General features: G+C 31.5%; 1 protein-coding gene across 2 annotated transcripts in view; it reads left to right on the forward strand.

The window, feature by feature from the left end:
- LOC143058937 (alsin-like) overlaps nt 1-9,759 on the forward strand; it is a 60,772-nt gene extending 51,013 nt beyond the window's left edge. For both annotated transcript variants that reach the window (XM_076232414.1, XM_076232413.1), the window contains 9 exons: nt 152-325; nt 954-1,080; nt 1,550-1,707; nt 2,207-2,332; nt 2,796-2,972; nt 3,390-3,497; nt 4,448-4,511; nt 6,095-6,277; nt 7,813-9,759. In XM_076232414.1, coding sequence (XP_076088529.1) covers nt 152-325; nt 954-1,080; nt 1,550-1,707; nt 2,207-2,332; nt 2,796-2,972; nt 3,390-3,497; nt 4,448-4,511; nt 6,095-6,277; nt 7,813-7,857 — 1,162 coding nt within the window. In that variant the 3' untranslated portion in view covers nt 7,858-9,759. The remainder of the gene's footprint in view (nt 1-151; nt 326-953; nt 1,081-1,549; nt 1,708-2,206; nt 2,333-2,795; nt 2,973-3,389; nt 3,498-4,447; nt 4,512-6,094; nt 6,278-7,812) is intronic.
- The last annotated feature ends 4,316 nt before the right edge of the window (nt 9,760-14,075 follow it).

Consider the following 14,075-nt stretch of genomic DNA (forward strand, 5'->3'; position numbering starts at 1 on the left):
TGGACACCTTTGAAAATGATTTTTACAAAAATTACATGTACAAGTAATATTGAAATTAGCCTAGTTTTCAACATTACTTCTTTAGAAAATTTTGAAAGTTACTTGTTTCAGTAAAACTCTCAACTGTATATGAATTTTGCATCTATTTCAGTCATTATGGAAAGATGTCTGTTCCAGCTGACAAAAAATGGGAAGGAATGTTCGTGCAATGCCGCACCGTGTTAGGGGTCAAAGGTCAAGCTAAGGCAAACACTAACAAAGCATGGGAAGGCGTGGCTGTGATGGTGTCAAAAGGTCGACAAGTTTTACATGAGATGAAGACAAGGTATGCCATATTAGGTTTTAAATTAGTTTTTTATGCCCCGCCTTAAAAGGAAAAAGGACATTATGTGTTTAGTCTGTCTGTCCATTATCAGGTTTATGTTTTTGTTTATAGTTTTATCATGAAACTGCTGTCATATCCACTTGAAAATAAGTACTTATGTATATTATGATGAGAAACATTAAAATTGTATGCAAAATTACAGTTTTGGCACCGATAACAGGGTTCACTAAACATAGATATAAGATTGTGAGACACCAGTACATAAGGAGAATAAAACTTTTAATAATTAGGAGAAAATGCAATTGTATTTTAAAAATATTGAGTTGATCTATACAGCTGATTTTAGTCTTTGTACCAAGATTTAGTGTGTCACAGTTTTGGACAAATTGTATACTCTTCAACCACTGTTCAATCCAACAAATGTATTTCCCTATACATCTTAATGTATTAGGCAACAACCGTCTTAACATATCCAGTGAACACATATATTAGTTTGAAATTGCCATCAGTGCTTTTGTAAATGTCACTTTGGAGAATCAATTTGAAGTATTTCCATTTATACTTTTTTACCAATTTTAAATCTTTGTGTAAAATTTGCATATCAATCAATTAATCACTCTATTTTTAGAAATTTGTCCAGTAAATGGAAAAAATTTCAGGGATCATTTGTGGAAGAAATAGAAAAGATTCCACCACATGATAAAGGGATGTTGACCACAGAATATTATAATGATATCAAAAGATATTTGGACAGGGTAAGGAATTGTACCTTGGTATATCACAAGGTGTAAATCTGGTCCATTTTATGCACAAACTCAGATCAAAAAAGCACTATAAAGTAAATATGATCAAACATTTTTCATATGCTTTGTTTATATAATAATAATTTTTTTTTATTTAAAGAGGTTACACAGCTAGCTATAAAACTAATCTTCCCTGAGGCCCTGATGAAACACAATGAAATATAACAAACAATTGCAAAATATCAAACAGTGAACAGATGCTCTTACATATTTTTTTCAAGGCGTTTTGTTCAGAAAACATAATAATTTCCTTCCATTTTGGATACTGTGGATTAATTTATATTCGTGGGCGTCAATTTTCTATATAGAAAATGTATTATTCATTAAACATTTTATTTATGATTCTACCTGAAAACTGTTAATCTGCAGTACGCTTCCAGATTGCCTCATTTGGTGATGATTTATTTACATTTGTTTCCAGGCATTTGAGATTTCATTTCATCCTCTTGGTAAGCTGATGGATGGACTAGTGGATGTCTTTAGGGCAGCTTATGTTGGTGTCGGAGCACATCCACGACTTCTTAATCATGCTGTAGCAGAAGTAAATTCTTATGTGAAGAGGATTTATCTCACTGTTAGGTAGTATGATTTAAAATTTGAAGTTAAACAGACCAATGTTTCAAAACTCCTTGTCGATAGATATCACTCTAAGGAAATATTAAGAATGAAGCATTTAGATTTACCCTTATGCATCATTACGTCCCATACTTCATTGCTCTAACAAATGTTATAAAACTTATACATAATTATCATAACTTCCAAACTCAGATTAAGTTCAAAATTGGGTAGCACCCCTATCATTGTTCTCTATTTATTTCCGTTTATAAATGGGAAAATTGGTGAATTTTTCATATATTTACAAGCTGCAGCAAATGTTTTCTTTGATATTCCTGGATAATCCAGGTTGCAGCTTTTATCTATCTATAGGACCAGATATTTGCTAAAAGTATTTGATGTTTCAGAATTTAATGGACTTTGGTTATTTCTTTAAAAGAAATAAGGAAAATCATTAGAATTGAAATTTGTATTATTATACATTTACTATTTATTCTTAATAATTTTTTAAATTCTTTTTCAGAATATTATTCCCTGATTTACCTCAGAATGGAGGCCCTCTACAAATCCGATCAGAGAAATACGTTGATATTGACAGTGATGACGAGACAGACGGAGTTATTGCCCTTCAGTCTACAAAAAGTGAAAAGTAGGTTATTTTGCTTATGGCTGTCATAAACTCATATTTAAAATTAGTGTGTTTAATTTATGTGACATTTTCAAAGACATACCCATTTGTTGTTTTCACATTAAGCAGGACACATTCACATATTAAACATATGCCATTGAATTAAATTAAATGAAATATTTCAAATTTTCTACTAAAGAAATCATACTTCAATCCATTATTCAGTTAATGTGTTATTTTAAATGCTTAAAAAGTATGATAGGCAATTGCTTTAATTTTTAGTCATCAAAACTGATATAATTTGTTTTCTGCTGAATTTGTGTTTTCATGTGTTTTCATTGCCAAAATTTGTAACTTTTGTTTATTAATGATCACAATGTCCTATCATCATTGGTTATTGTTGTACTTGTTGGTCTTATATGACCTTTTGACATTGTTTTAAATTCATTGCACTAATGTGACCTTTTAACCTTTTATTTTACAGACAGGTTGTGTCTGCAGGAGGTTTATTACATCCTATTTTACTGCCAAAGATTTATCCCCCTTTGTTTGACCTTTATGCCCTACACAATGACAAAATGGATGAGAAATATTGGGAAAGAGTGCAGAAATTAAATAAACAAGGAGATGTAGCTCTGATGGCTTATCTTGGAGTTGATCAGTAAGTTTTTATCTTTTGTAAATTAAAGTGACCATTGAAAAATAATTTCTTATCTGTGTCAATGAATATATAACATAATTAATCAGGCTCAGAAGATTTTTTTAATCCAAATTAGTGCTGTTTGTTGTGTCAGGTATCAGTTTTTGGGTCGTTTTTTGGGGGGGAGGAGAGGGGAAAGGACTGTTTCTGATGTAAAGAATTAATTGTTTCAGGTTTCAGGTTAGCATCCATACTGTATGATTGGGAAATGAAAATAAACTGTGGCAAGTAGGATGGTTTTAAAATGGAAAAGTATTACTCGTTTGCTTTCACATAGTCTAAGCTGTAAATCGAGTTTAATATGTCAGTTATATTTTGTTAAATTGTAATAGTATCATGACTTACCTCCCTTTAAAAATTTTCATTTTATTTCTTCAGGAAGTTTTGGTTGTTAGATGAAAGTTTTTTCAGCAAGAGAAGTTCCTCATTGTCAAACATAAGGGACCATTGTTATGTTATTGCAATAGAAAGACTTCAACAAATCAGGTCAGTATGTCAGATTTAAGTTGGGTTTGACAGAGTAGAGAATGTTGGGCCAAAGGACAGAAAAAAGGCAGAAAATATGAAGAATACAAAAATTGCCTAAAAAGATAAACAATACATAAATTAAGAAACCCCATCCAGATCCTTGTTTATTTGTTTACAATGGAAATTTCATTGGAAAATAATGTGAACAGGTTTCTTTTCATAGTTCGAGATTTTATGTCATAATTAAATTAAATAACAATAAAGAACCGAGATAAAACATAAAATGATTATGGAGACAATCAAATGGCAATTCTAATGCAATTTGTATGTAACAATTTTTTTCATTGGCTAAAAGTTGCCGTCAAATCCACAGTTGACCAGGCGTAACTAAGGAGGGACCCGCCATTTTGAATTGACTGAATCAACATATGTTCGATTACTACTATATAATCGAAAATAAAACAACACCTACCTCGAATTCGCCGTTTTAAAGTTATTTTTTCCTAATTTGAAGCGTACAGGTAACATAATAACCTCCAGTTTGTAAGTTTTCATTTGTATGACGTCACGTTTAGCCATGACGTCTTTGTGCAAAAATAATTCATGAAGTTTCACGGATTTTTTTCTATTTGTCAAATTTAGACGTTTTTTTAAAGTTTTATCGTACTTTTCTTTTTGTAATGCATTAGAATCGATATAACAGTACTGTAGTTGAAGAGTTGCCACTGTCAATTTTGATTTGACGGTCGCAAATCTCCGTTTTACTGTCTCTGCTACGCATCGCCAGTAAAACTGCATTTTACATTTGACAGTGGCAACTCTTCAACTACAGTACTGTTATTCCTTAAGTAAAAAGTATCTAAGAATAATTTAATGCTAAACAATTTTTTTTTTATTTGAATGAATATCATGAACTTGTTCAATATCACTTGATCCAGGAATTCTAAATGTTTTATCATATATTTCAGTACTGCCTTTAGTCCAAAAGAAAAGTTACAAGTAATAAGAGACTCTTTTACAGAAATAACTGAGGTATGTCATTTAGTAAACTGAAAATAAAAAAAATATATGAACATTTCTAGGGGGTCTCATTGGGGGGTTCTGATCCCAGATCCCGCTTACTGTTTTGTCAGGTTCCTGTATCCCGCTTACACTATGTACGTAAGAAATTCTCATTTTTTTTTTCATTTCCCGGGTCACGCTAGACCTCATTTCCTGTTTTCATGCCACAACAATTTGAATTTCACGTGTCCCGCTTACAAAAAATCGGCAATCCCATGTCATGCTTAGACCCCAATGAGACCCACTTTCTAATCACAATTGTTGGACAAATAACAAAATTAATTGCGATTACAGGAAATGGTATATACAAATAGTGTTTTAAAGATTAAAATGCCAGTTTTACTTTTGGAAAACCTCACTCGTTGCAATTTTCATAAAATGATTTTTTGCAGTCCCGCAAACTGACCTGGTACACTAAAATACAACACATGCTAAAATAGAAAATTTTAAACAGGTGTAACTGTAAAAAAGAAGCATTAACTTCTTAAAAATATATTGCAAAGCTAAAATCCGGGAACCATAAGTTGATTAAATATTTGAATTTGTTTTGATTAAAAAATTTCTATAAGTTGTATATTTATGATATAGAGCATGTGAACAACACAGTTGTTATCTACCTATCAATCCTTAACAATCTTATATGTGGTATACAGTGTAATTATTAACCATTCAATGTTCCTGGTTTATACATTTATAGTTGTTAGTGAACCTGATAAGCTTAAGGGATCTATGAATAGAACATGATAAGCTTAAGGGATCTATGAATAGAACATGATAAGCTTAAGGGATCTATGAATAGAACATGATAAGCTTAAGGTATCTATGAATAGAACATGATAAGCTTAAGGGATTTATGAATAGAACATGATAAGCTTAAGGGATCTATGAATAGAACATGATAAGCTTAAGGGATCTATGAATAGAACATGATAAGCTTAAGGGATTTATGAATAGAACATGATAAGCTTAAGGGATCTATGAATAGAACATGATAAGCTTAAGGGATCTATGAATAGAACATGATAAGCTTAAGGGATCTATGAATAGAACATGATATCACGTAGGATTTGTGACAAGGAGACAGTTACACAACGGAGCAGGAATCTTATTATGTCACATAAAGTCATCATTTGTCTACAATGATGAACTCATGTCTATACTTTATACAGCTTCTCATGTATATGGTACTTTTTTTGAGGCCCCTCATGGGGGGTCCTAGTAATCACATAATCACCATTTTTTTGCCAATATAATCACATAATCATTAAATATTTGCTTATCTTTAGTAATCAAATAATCATAAACTAAAAATACAGTCCTAGGTAATCAAATAATCATGAAATATTTGGCTTAATAATCAAATAATCATTAAAAAAAACGGCCAAGTAATCACATAATCAAAAACCCCATGAGGGCCCTCTTTTTTCAGACAAAATATGAAAAATTCAATAGTGTTATGTTGGTTTTATGTATGTTTTGTAACCACAAAATTCATGAAGCCAAATGTGGACACTAAGATCTATACTTTAATCAGGTTGTTATGTATTTTTTAGACTGTTCAGACAACTTTAGGGGAAGAGCACATATGGTGTATGGATGAACTTTTTCCAATCTTCCAGTATGTGGTTGTGAGGTCTAAAATCAGGCATCTTGGAGCTGAAGTACATTTTATTGATGATTTGATGGAAAGATATTTAGAGAACGGAGAACTTGGAATAATGTTCACAACTCTTTATGTAAGTTTGCCTTGTCAGTCAATTGATGTATTAATTTTTTTTTTTAAATCTTTGAAATAATCTCCTCATAAATACCTGGAATGAAATTTTTGATTTTTGCCAGATGTGCATTTCATCTACAAAAAAACTTGTCAGTGACGCTTGAATAAAAAAAGTTTAAAAGGCCAAATAAAGAATGCAGTTAAGGAGCATTGAGGACCAAAAATTCCTAAAAGTTTTGCCAAAAACAGGTATTAAGGTAATCTATTCCTGAGGTAGAAAACCTTTGTATTTTAAATGTTCAAAGTGTTTGTGTTTTTTTTATAATTTTATAAGGCCATCAATGAAAGAAGTCTGTTGTGTTTTTTGTGCATGAAAACTGAAGTTGCTTACTCTATATGTTTACATGTTTACATATCGCATAGATGTGTATCTACCAATAGTGAATAATTCTTATATGATCAACATATTTGGGAATATGTTGATATAAAATTGAGAATGGAAATGGGGAATGTGTCAAAGAGACAACAACCCAACCATAAAGCAGACAACAGCAGAAGGTCACCAACAGGTCTTCAATGCAGCGAGAAATACCCGCACCCGGAGGCGTCCTTCAGCTGGCCCCTAAACAAATATATATACTAGTTCAGTGATAATGAACGCCATACTGAACTCCAAATTGTACACAAGAAACTAAAATTAAAAAACTAACAAAGGTCAGAGGCTCCTTACTTGGGACAGGTGCAAAATTGCGGCGGGGTAAAACATGTTTATGCGATCTCAACCCTCCCCCTATACCTCTAGCCAATGCAGAAAAGTAAAGGCATAACAATACGCACATTAAAATGATATGATTGGTTGAGAGGACTTCCGGTAGTTGATCTTGACGTTGGTTATTTTTTTATAGACAGTGTTGACCGAACTTCTTTTCGTAACCAATGTAACCAAGATGGCGGCGATAATAACACAGACGTTAACAAAATTTATTTCACTGCACATTAATCGTTAAATAAAATAACAAAAACAAAAAGATTCGTTTAGTTTATTTTTATCAGATTGCAAATTTCAAGGAGTATATATTTTTGAATAAGCCAACAAATAAATTCATGCGCCAGGCCTATTCAATGACACAAATATACAACTTACGTGGAATAAAGGTTATGAGTGTGAAAACATGTTTTCCCTATTTCCAATTTTAAAGAATTATAAGGATTAAACGCCTTTTTATAGGAATTTATTGGTGTATAAACTGGACCAAGTCACTCACAAACATATTATAAAAGTCCTTGTCTGTGAGTGAATTGGTAGAGTTTATACAACAATAACTTCCTTTAAAAAGACGTTTAATCCTATAATATTATTCAGAAAGACAAAAATTGTGACACAAATAAAATCTGTTATATAACATAAATGACAAGTATTCTGAGGTTAGATACATTCCTTTGGTAAATTTCTTCAACTGAAGCGCAGTCTTTTCAGTATCTTCTTTGAACAGTAGTACTAGACATACAAACGAATATGTTACTAACAAGTCAATTGTTATATCTCATTTTCAGGCTTGTTATTACCAAATCCAGAATGAGAAAATACCAACACACTAATTAGTCTGTAGAAGTGACATAATAGAGAAATCAAGAAATATGAAAATGGCAACAAATTTTAAATATTTATATATCAAGCTGTATTATTTGTGCTTATTATCTTGCCATTGTCATGATTGTGTGAATTATTTATTGTTAAGGGACAATAGAAGAACAAGATATTATTAATTTGTTTACCTCTAAAGAATGTCCATTGCATCAGCATCTAATGTTAGAATGTGAATTGTTATTGAATTTTTCGGGTAAGAATGTTTTCATTTTGTGTTCATATGGCTTGAGTTTATCATCACCTCACATTAGCTGTTGTTTTTATCATTTTTTTGTTCAAAATCTTGTCATTCAAAACCACTTGAAATATAGCAATCAAACTTAACCTTAGGATATCTAGTATGTGTATTTGTTAGAAGAAACTGGATATTCAAGAACAAAATTTTAGTAATTTTTATATGACTAAAGAATGTCCATTGCATCTGCATCTAATGTTAGAATGTGATGTTTTACTGAAATTTTATTGGTAAAATGTTTGCATCTCATGTTTTTATGGCCTATAGATCATGTGAGCTATGAATATAACCATAGTTTAACATAAGCTATTATTGTTAGATTTGTTTATGTTCAAAACCTTGTCATGCAATACCATTTGAACCATAAAAATGAAATTTACAGAGATTTAAACTTGGGGCATCTATAATGTGTATTTATTTTTACCAACCAACCAACATGGTTATCATGGTTGAAGGCTGTTATCCTTTTATATTCTGTTTTTGAGCTAAACAGTCTTTTTTTTTTCTTACTCCTTATAATGTGAGCTTAGCCAAATAACAGAAAATACCAATTTTAAAGTCTAGTTTCAACTTGCCCAGAATAGAACAATCTCAGAGAACCTCAGGCAACAGAGGATAGACTAGAAAAGAACCCAGAACCTCAGAAACTAGAGGAGAGCAAGCTACTTTTAGAGCATTTAGTATAGATGTTGGCCATGTAACAAATAAACAATACATTTTATACTGGAGTTATTGTCTTGTAATGATTTTTGTTTTGTGTCATGTTGATTGCAAGCAAAGTAATATCATTAATAATTGTATGTTAAAACAGTGAAAACAAAGAAAGTAACTTTAATATCAAATGATATTTCAAAAGTCTGATATTATAATAGCTGTATTGTAGCTTCTGTCAGGCTGTAATAATTTGTGGACATTCTTTTGTAATTTATCAAATTTATACACATTAAAACATGTTGTATGGTGGTAGTAAATAAGAATAATTTTTATCAATTTTTTGTGCATCACTTGACATCAGTCATCACCAAGTATATATGGATTAAATCAGAGATAATGTTTATGATAGTGTTAGGACATATATTATACTGTTTGTATATAAGTGATTTTATGTGGTTCAAGACATGTAAATGCAATTGCTATTATTTCTGAAATTCTTGTAAAATAAAGTTTAGTTTATTTGAAATAATACATGATTCATCAGCAATTTTAACTGTAATTAAAGTTTGAATTTTATTCAACAAAACCTGCTTTATGTTAAAAATTTATGACGTCTAAAAACAATTTTAAGATTTGCCCACAGTAGAAGTTTAAACCAAGTATTATTTCAATTATTTTTTAATCTTTTCCTAATTTAATGTACATGTAGCATCATATGCAGAAATTGTTAATGTTTATGCAAATTTTGCTAGTTGTTAATAAAAATGAATTCATTTTGTTAAGTATCGTAATAATAGATGCATATTGTATGTTTATTTATTTATTTATAAATTGTTTTGTTTGTCTTAAAGACAATTTTCTGTGTATAAAGTTATTAATTGTAAAACATGTGTATATTAATTTCATATATGAATACAATATATATTGCTTATGAATATATAATAAATGGCTAATAAAATTTTAACACTTTTGTCCTCAAGGCTAGCCCAGTGGCTGGAACAGTAAAAGTCTACCTCTGTCTGTACCTCTAATACAACAAACAACAAAATTCATATAAAATTAAGAGAAATGGAAAATGTGTGAAATAGACAACAACCCACTAAAGAGCACAAAAACAGTTGAATGCCTGACCAATGGATCTTCAACTAAGGGAGAAAATCCTGCACCGGAGGAGGGCCTCAGCTGGTACCTAAACAAAAATGTGTTCTAGTTCAATGAAAATGGACTGAAAACAAAATTTGCTAAAATTTAAAGCCATTTTTAAAAATCTGGAAGAAAAAAAGTATGAAGCCCCCAACACAGTTTAGTTTTATCCATATAATTTTCTGTTCGAAGGGAAATTACTCAATATGAATTAGTTATAAACAGATAGTTTTTGTCGAGCCTGCAACTTTTGTTGCAGAAAGCTCGACATAGGGATAGTGATCCGGCGGCGGAGGCGGCGGCGGCGTTAGCTCACTTATTAAAAGCTTTATATTTTAGAAGGTAGAAGACCTGGATACTTCATACTTTGTATATAGATGCTTCATGTTACGAAGTTTCCGTCAGTTACATGTCCAATGTCCTTGACCTCATTTTCATGGTTCAGTGACCACTTGAAAAAAAAGTTCAAATTTTTTGTAATGTTGAATTCTCTCTTATTATAAGTAATAGGATAACTATATTTGATATGTGCGTACCTTGCAAGGTCCTCATGTCTGTCAGACAGTTTTCACTTGACCTCGACCTCATTTAATGGATCAGTGAACAAGGTTACGTTTTGGTGGTCAAGTCCATATCTCAGATACTATAAGCAATAGGGCTAGTATATTAGGTGTATGGAAGGACTGTAAGGTGTACATGTCCAACTGGCAGGTGTCATCTGACCTTGACCTCATTTTCATGGTTCAGTGGTTATAGTTAAATTTTTGTGTTTTGGTCTGTTTTTCTCATACTATATGCAATAGGTCTATTATATTTGTTGTATGGAATGATTGTAAGGTGTACATGTCTAGCGGGCAGATGTCATGTGACCCTGATCTCATTTTCATGGTTCAGTGGTCAAAGTTAAGTTTTTGAGTTTTGGGGCTTTTTATCTAATACTATATGCCATAGGTCAACTATATTTGGTGTATGGAAATATTTTATGATCTTTATGTCAGTCACGCAGGTTTTATTTGACCGTGACCTCATTTTCACAGTTCATTGCACAGTGTTAAGTTTTTGTATTTTGGTCTATTTTTCTTAAAACTATAAGTAATGGGTCAAATATATATGTTGTATAGAAGCATTGTTAGCTGTACATGTCTGCCTGGCATGTTTCATCTGACCTTGACCTCATTTTCAAGGTTCATTGGTCTTTGTTTAGTTATCTTGGTTAATGTTAAGTTTATGTGACAGTTGTAATAAAGTTTAGCTTTATACCTAGGACTATCAACATAATATCAATGATTAGTATAGAAGGCGAGACATTTCAGCGTGTGCACTCTTGTCTAAAATTAGATATGATGTAATATATATCTATTTTCAAATTATAATCATTGAAATTAGATATGATTTAACAACTAACACATTTTGGAATCTGCATATCAAAGAACCCCAAGAATTCAAATTTTAATGAAATTAAATTTAAACCAGAAATCTAAATATATGCATTACCATTAAAACATTTAATCCCGCTGCAAATGTTTGCACCTATCCTAAGTCAGGAATCTGAGTACAGTAGTTGTCGTTTGTTTATGTAATTTTTACGTGTTTCTCGTTTTTTTATATAGATTAGACCGTTGGTTTTCCCGTTTGAATGGTTTTACACTAGTTATTTTGGGGCCCTTTATAGCTTGTTGTTAGCCAAGGCTCCGTGTTGAAGGCCGTACATTGACCTATAATGGTTTACTTTTTGTCGAGCCTGCAACTTTTGTTGCAGAAAGCTCGTCATAGGGATAGTGATCCGGCGGCTATGGCGGTGGCGGTGTTAGCTAACTTCTTAAAAGCTTTATATTTTAGAAGGTGGAAGACCTGGATGCTTCATTCTTTGTATACATATGCCTCATGTTACTAAGTTTCCCTCAGTCACATGTCCAATGTCCTTGACCTCATTTTCATGGTTCAGTGACCACTTGAGAAAAAAGTTCAAATTTTTTGTAATGTTGAATTCTCTCTTATTATAAGTAATAGGATAACTATATTTTATATGTGCGTACCTTGCAAGGTCCTCATGTCTGTCAGACAGTTTTCACTTGACCTCGACTTCATTTCATGGATCAGTGAACAAGGTTAAGTTTTGGTGGTCAAGTCCATATCTCAGATACTATAAGCAATAGGGCTAGTATATTTGGTGTATGGAAGGACTGTAAGGTGTACATGTCCAACTGACAGGTGTCATCTGACCTTGACCTCATTTTCATGGTTCAGTGGTTATAGTTAAATTTTTGTGTTTTGGTCTGTTTTTCTCATACTATATGCAATAGATCTTTATGTCAGTTGCGCAGGTTTTATTTGACCGTGACCTCATTTTCACGGTTGATTACACTGTGTTAAGTTTTTGTGTTTTGGTCTATTTTTCTTAAACTATAAGTAATAGGTCAACTATATATGTTGTACATGTCTGCCTGGCATGGTTCATCTGACCTTGACCTCATTTTCAAGGTTCATTGGTTTTTGTTTAGTTATCTTGGTTAATGTTAAGTTTATGTGACAGTTGTTATAAAGCTTAACTTTATACTTAGTACTATCAACATAATATCAATGATTAGTATAGAAGGCGAGACATTTCAGCGTGTGCACTCTTGTTTAAATTGTTATTTGGATGGAGAGTTGTCTCATTGGCACTCACACCACATCTTCATATATCTATTAAAATACAATTAATATAAACTTTTAGTTTTTAAAGGAATTCACTTCATAAAAAAAACATTTGACAGGCGTAAAAAAGTTCATCCAAGTTTGGCAGCTGTCTGCTGTACATCTACAAATCAATAACCAATTTTTCCATCAAAAATCTTGTTTAAAACTGCAAAATTTAGGACTTTGATTTGGATCAGCTAGAAAACTAGACACAAAATCAGTAATCTAAATATATGTTTATTCAACTTTATTAATAGACAAACTACGCTTAGTTTGAACAGGAGTTTGGTTCATAACAGTCTGCCAAAAGTTTAGCACCACATAATTATAGATGCGAACTTTTCCAAAAACAAACCTTAATGTTAGGTGTTATGAATTGCCTTGAACATACAATAAGAAAATTCATTTCAATTTAAAAGATTGAACTCCTATAAACCAGTCAAACACTTTTTTTTAAAGGTCATCTGTACTTTTACAAATACATTGTTTTGAAACCTTTAAATCATTTACTATTGTCCAGGTGAAATTTGACCTTCATCAAGAAATTATGAAATATGGCAAGACGTAAGTTATCTTTGACAGAACGTTGGCAAGACATTGGCATGTCAAATGCTGGTTGGAGCACTAGGGTCATGGGTAACCATTTTAATGATAATCACACTGTCATTGTCATACTTTTACGCCATGTTGACACAGCAACTGTAAATGATAGACCAAGGTCTGGAAGACCCTTTTTAACTACTTGGCGTGCTAAAGCTAGTCCATTTTCTCCCGCCATCCACGTGTTATTGTTTGAAAATTGGTCTATCAACTTCATAGATGCAACTTAAGAGCAATTCGTATTGTCAAGAGACCTGCACTAACAGTCAGGCACTGTATTATCAGGTTTAAACGGGCTAATGACCATCGAAGCTGGAAGACAAGACTGTTTTTAAAAAATAAAATGGCAGTGAAACTTGAATTCTGTTTCTGGTTTGTGTAATTTGCACTATTTCTATGAACACACAATTTTAATGCACAGAACCTGCACAAGTGACCAAACTAGCCAATCTTAAGTTTATGGTTTGTTTATGGTATATGTTAGAAAAATTGCTACATGAATGTTTTCTCTTTTTCAAGGAATAGTGATTTTTTTTAAATTAATAAATTTCCATGCAATAAAAATATTAGGTGCTTAACTTTTTGCAGACTGTATATATATATCATTCAGAAAATAAGTTTATCTGAATAACATAATATTAAATTCTTTAAACAATTTACAAAAGAAGATAAAAAATCTAAAATATCATTTATCATTAATACAATATCTATTAAAATCTACAAAACTTAACTGTAATCATCTTCAAAATGTCTAATAATGAACAGTAAATTTTAAACTTTATTTATACTGTCATACAGATCTTATCATTAACACTTGGGAAACATAAAATTTTCCAATAAATCAGTAACTCCAATTAC

The sequence above is a fragment of the Mytilus galloprovincialis genome, chromosome 14 (assembly GCF_965363235.1).
Source record: "Mytilus galloprovincialis chromosome 14, xbMytGall1.hap1.1, whole genome shotgun sequence".
Lineage (NCBI taxonomy): Eukaryota > Metazoa > Mollusca > Bivalvia > Mytilida > Mytilidae > Mytilus > Mytilus galloprovincialis.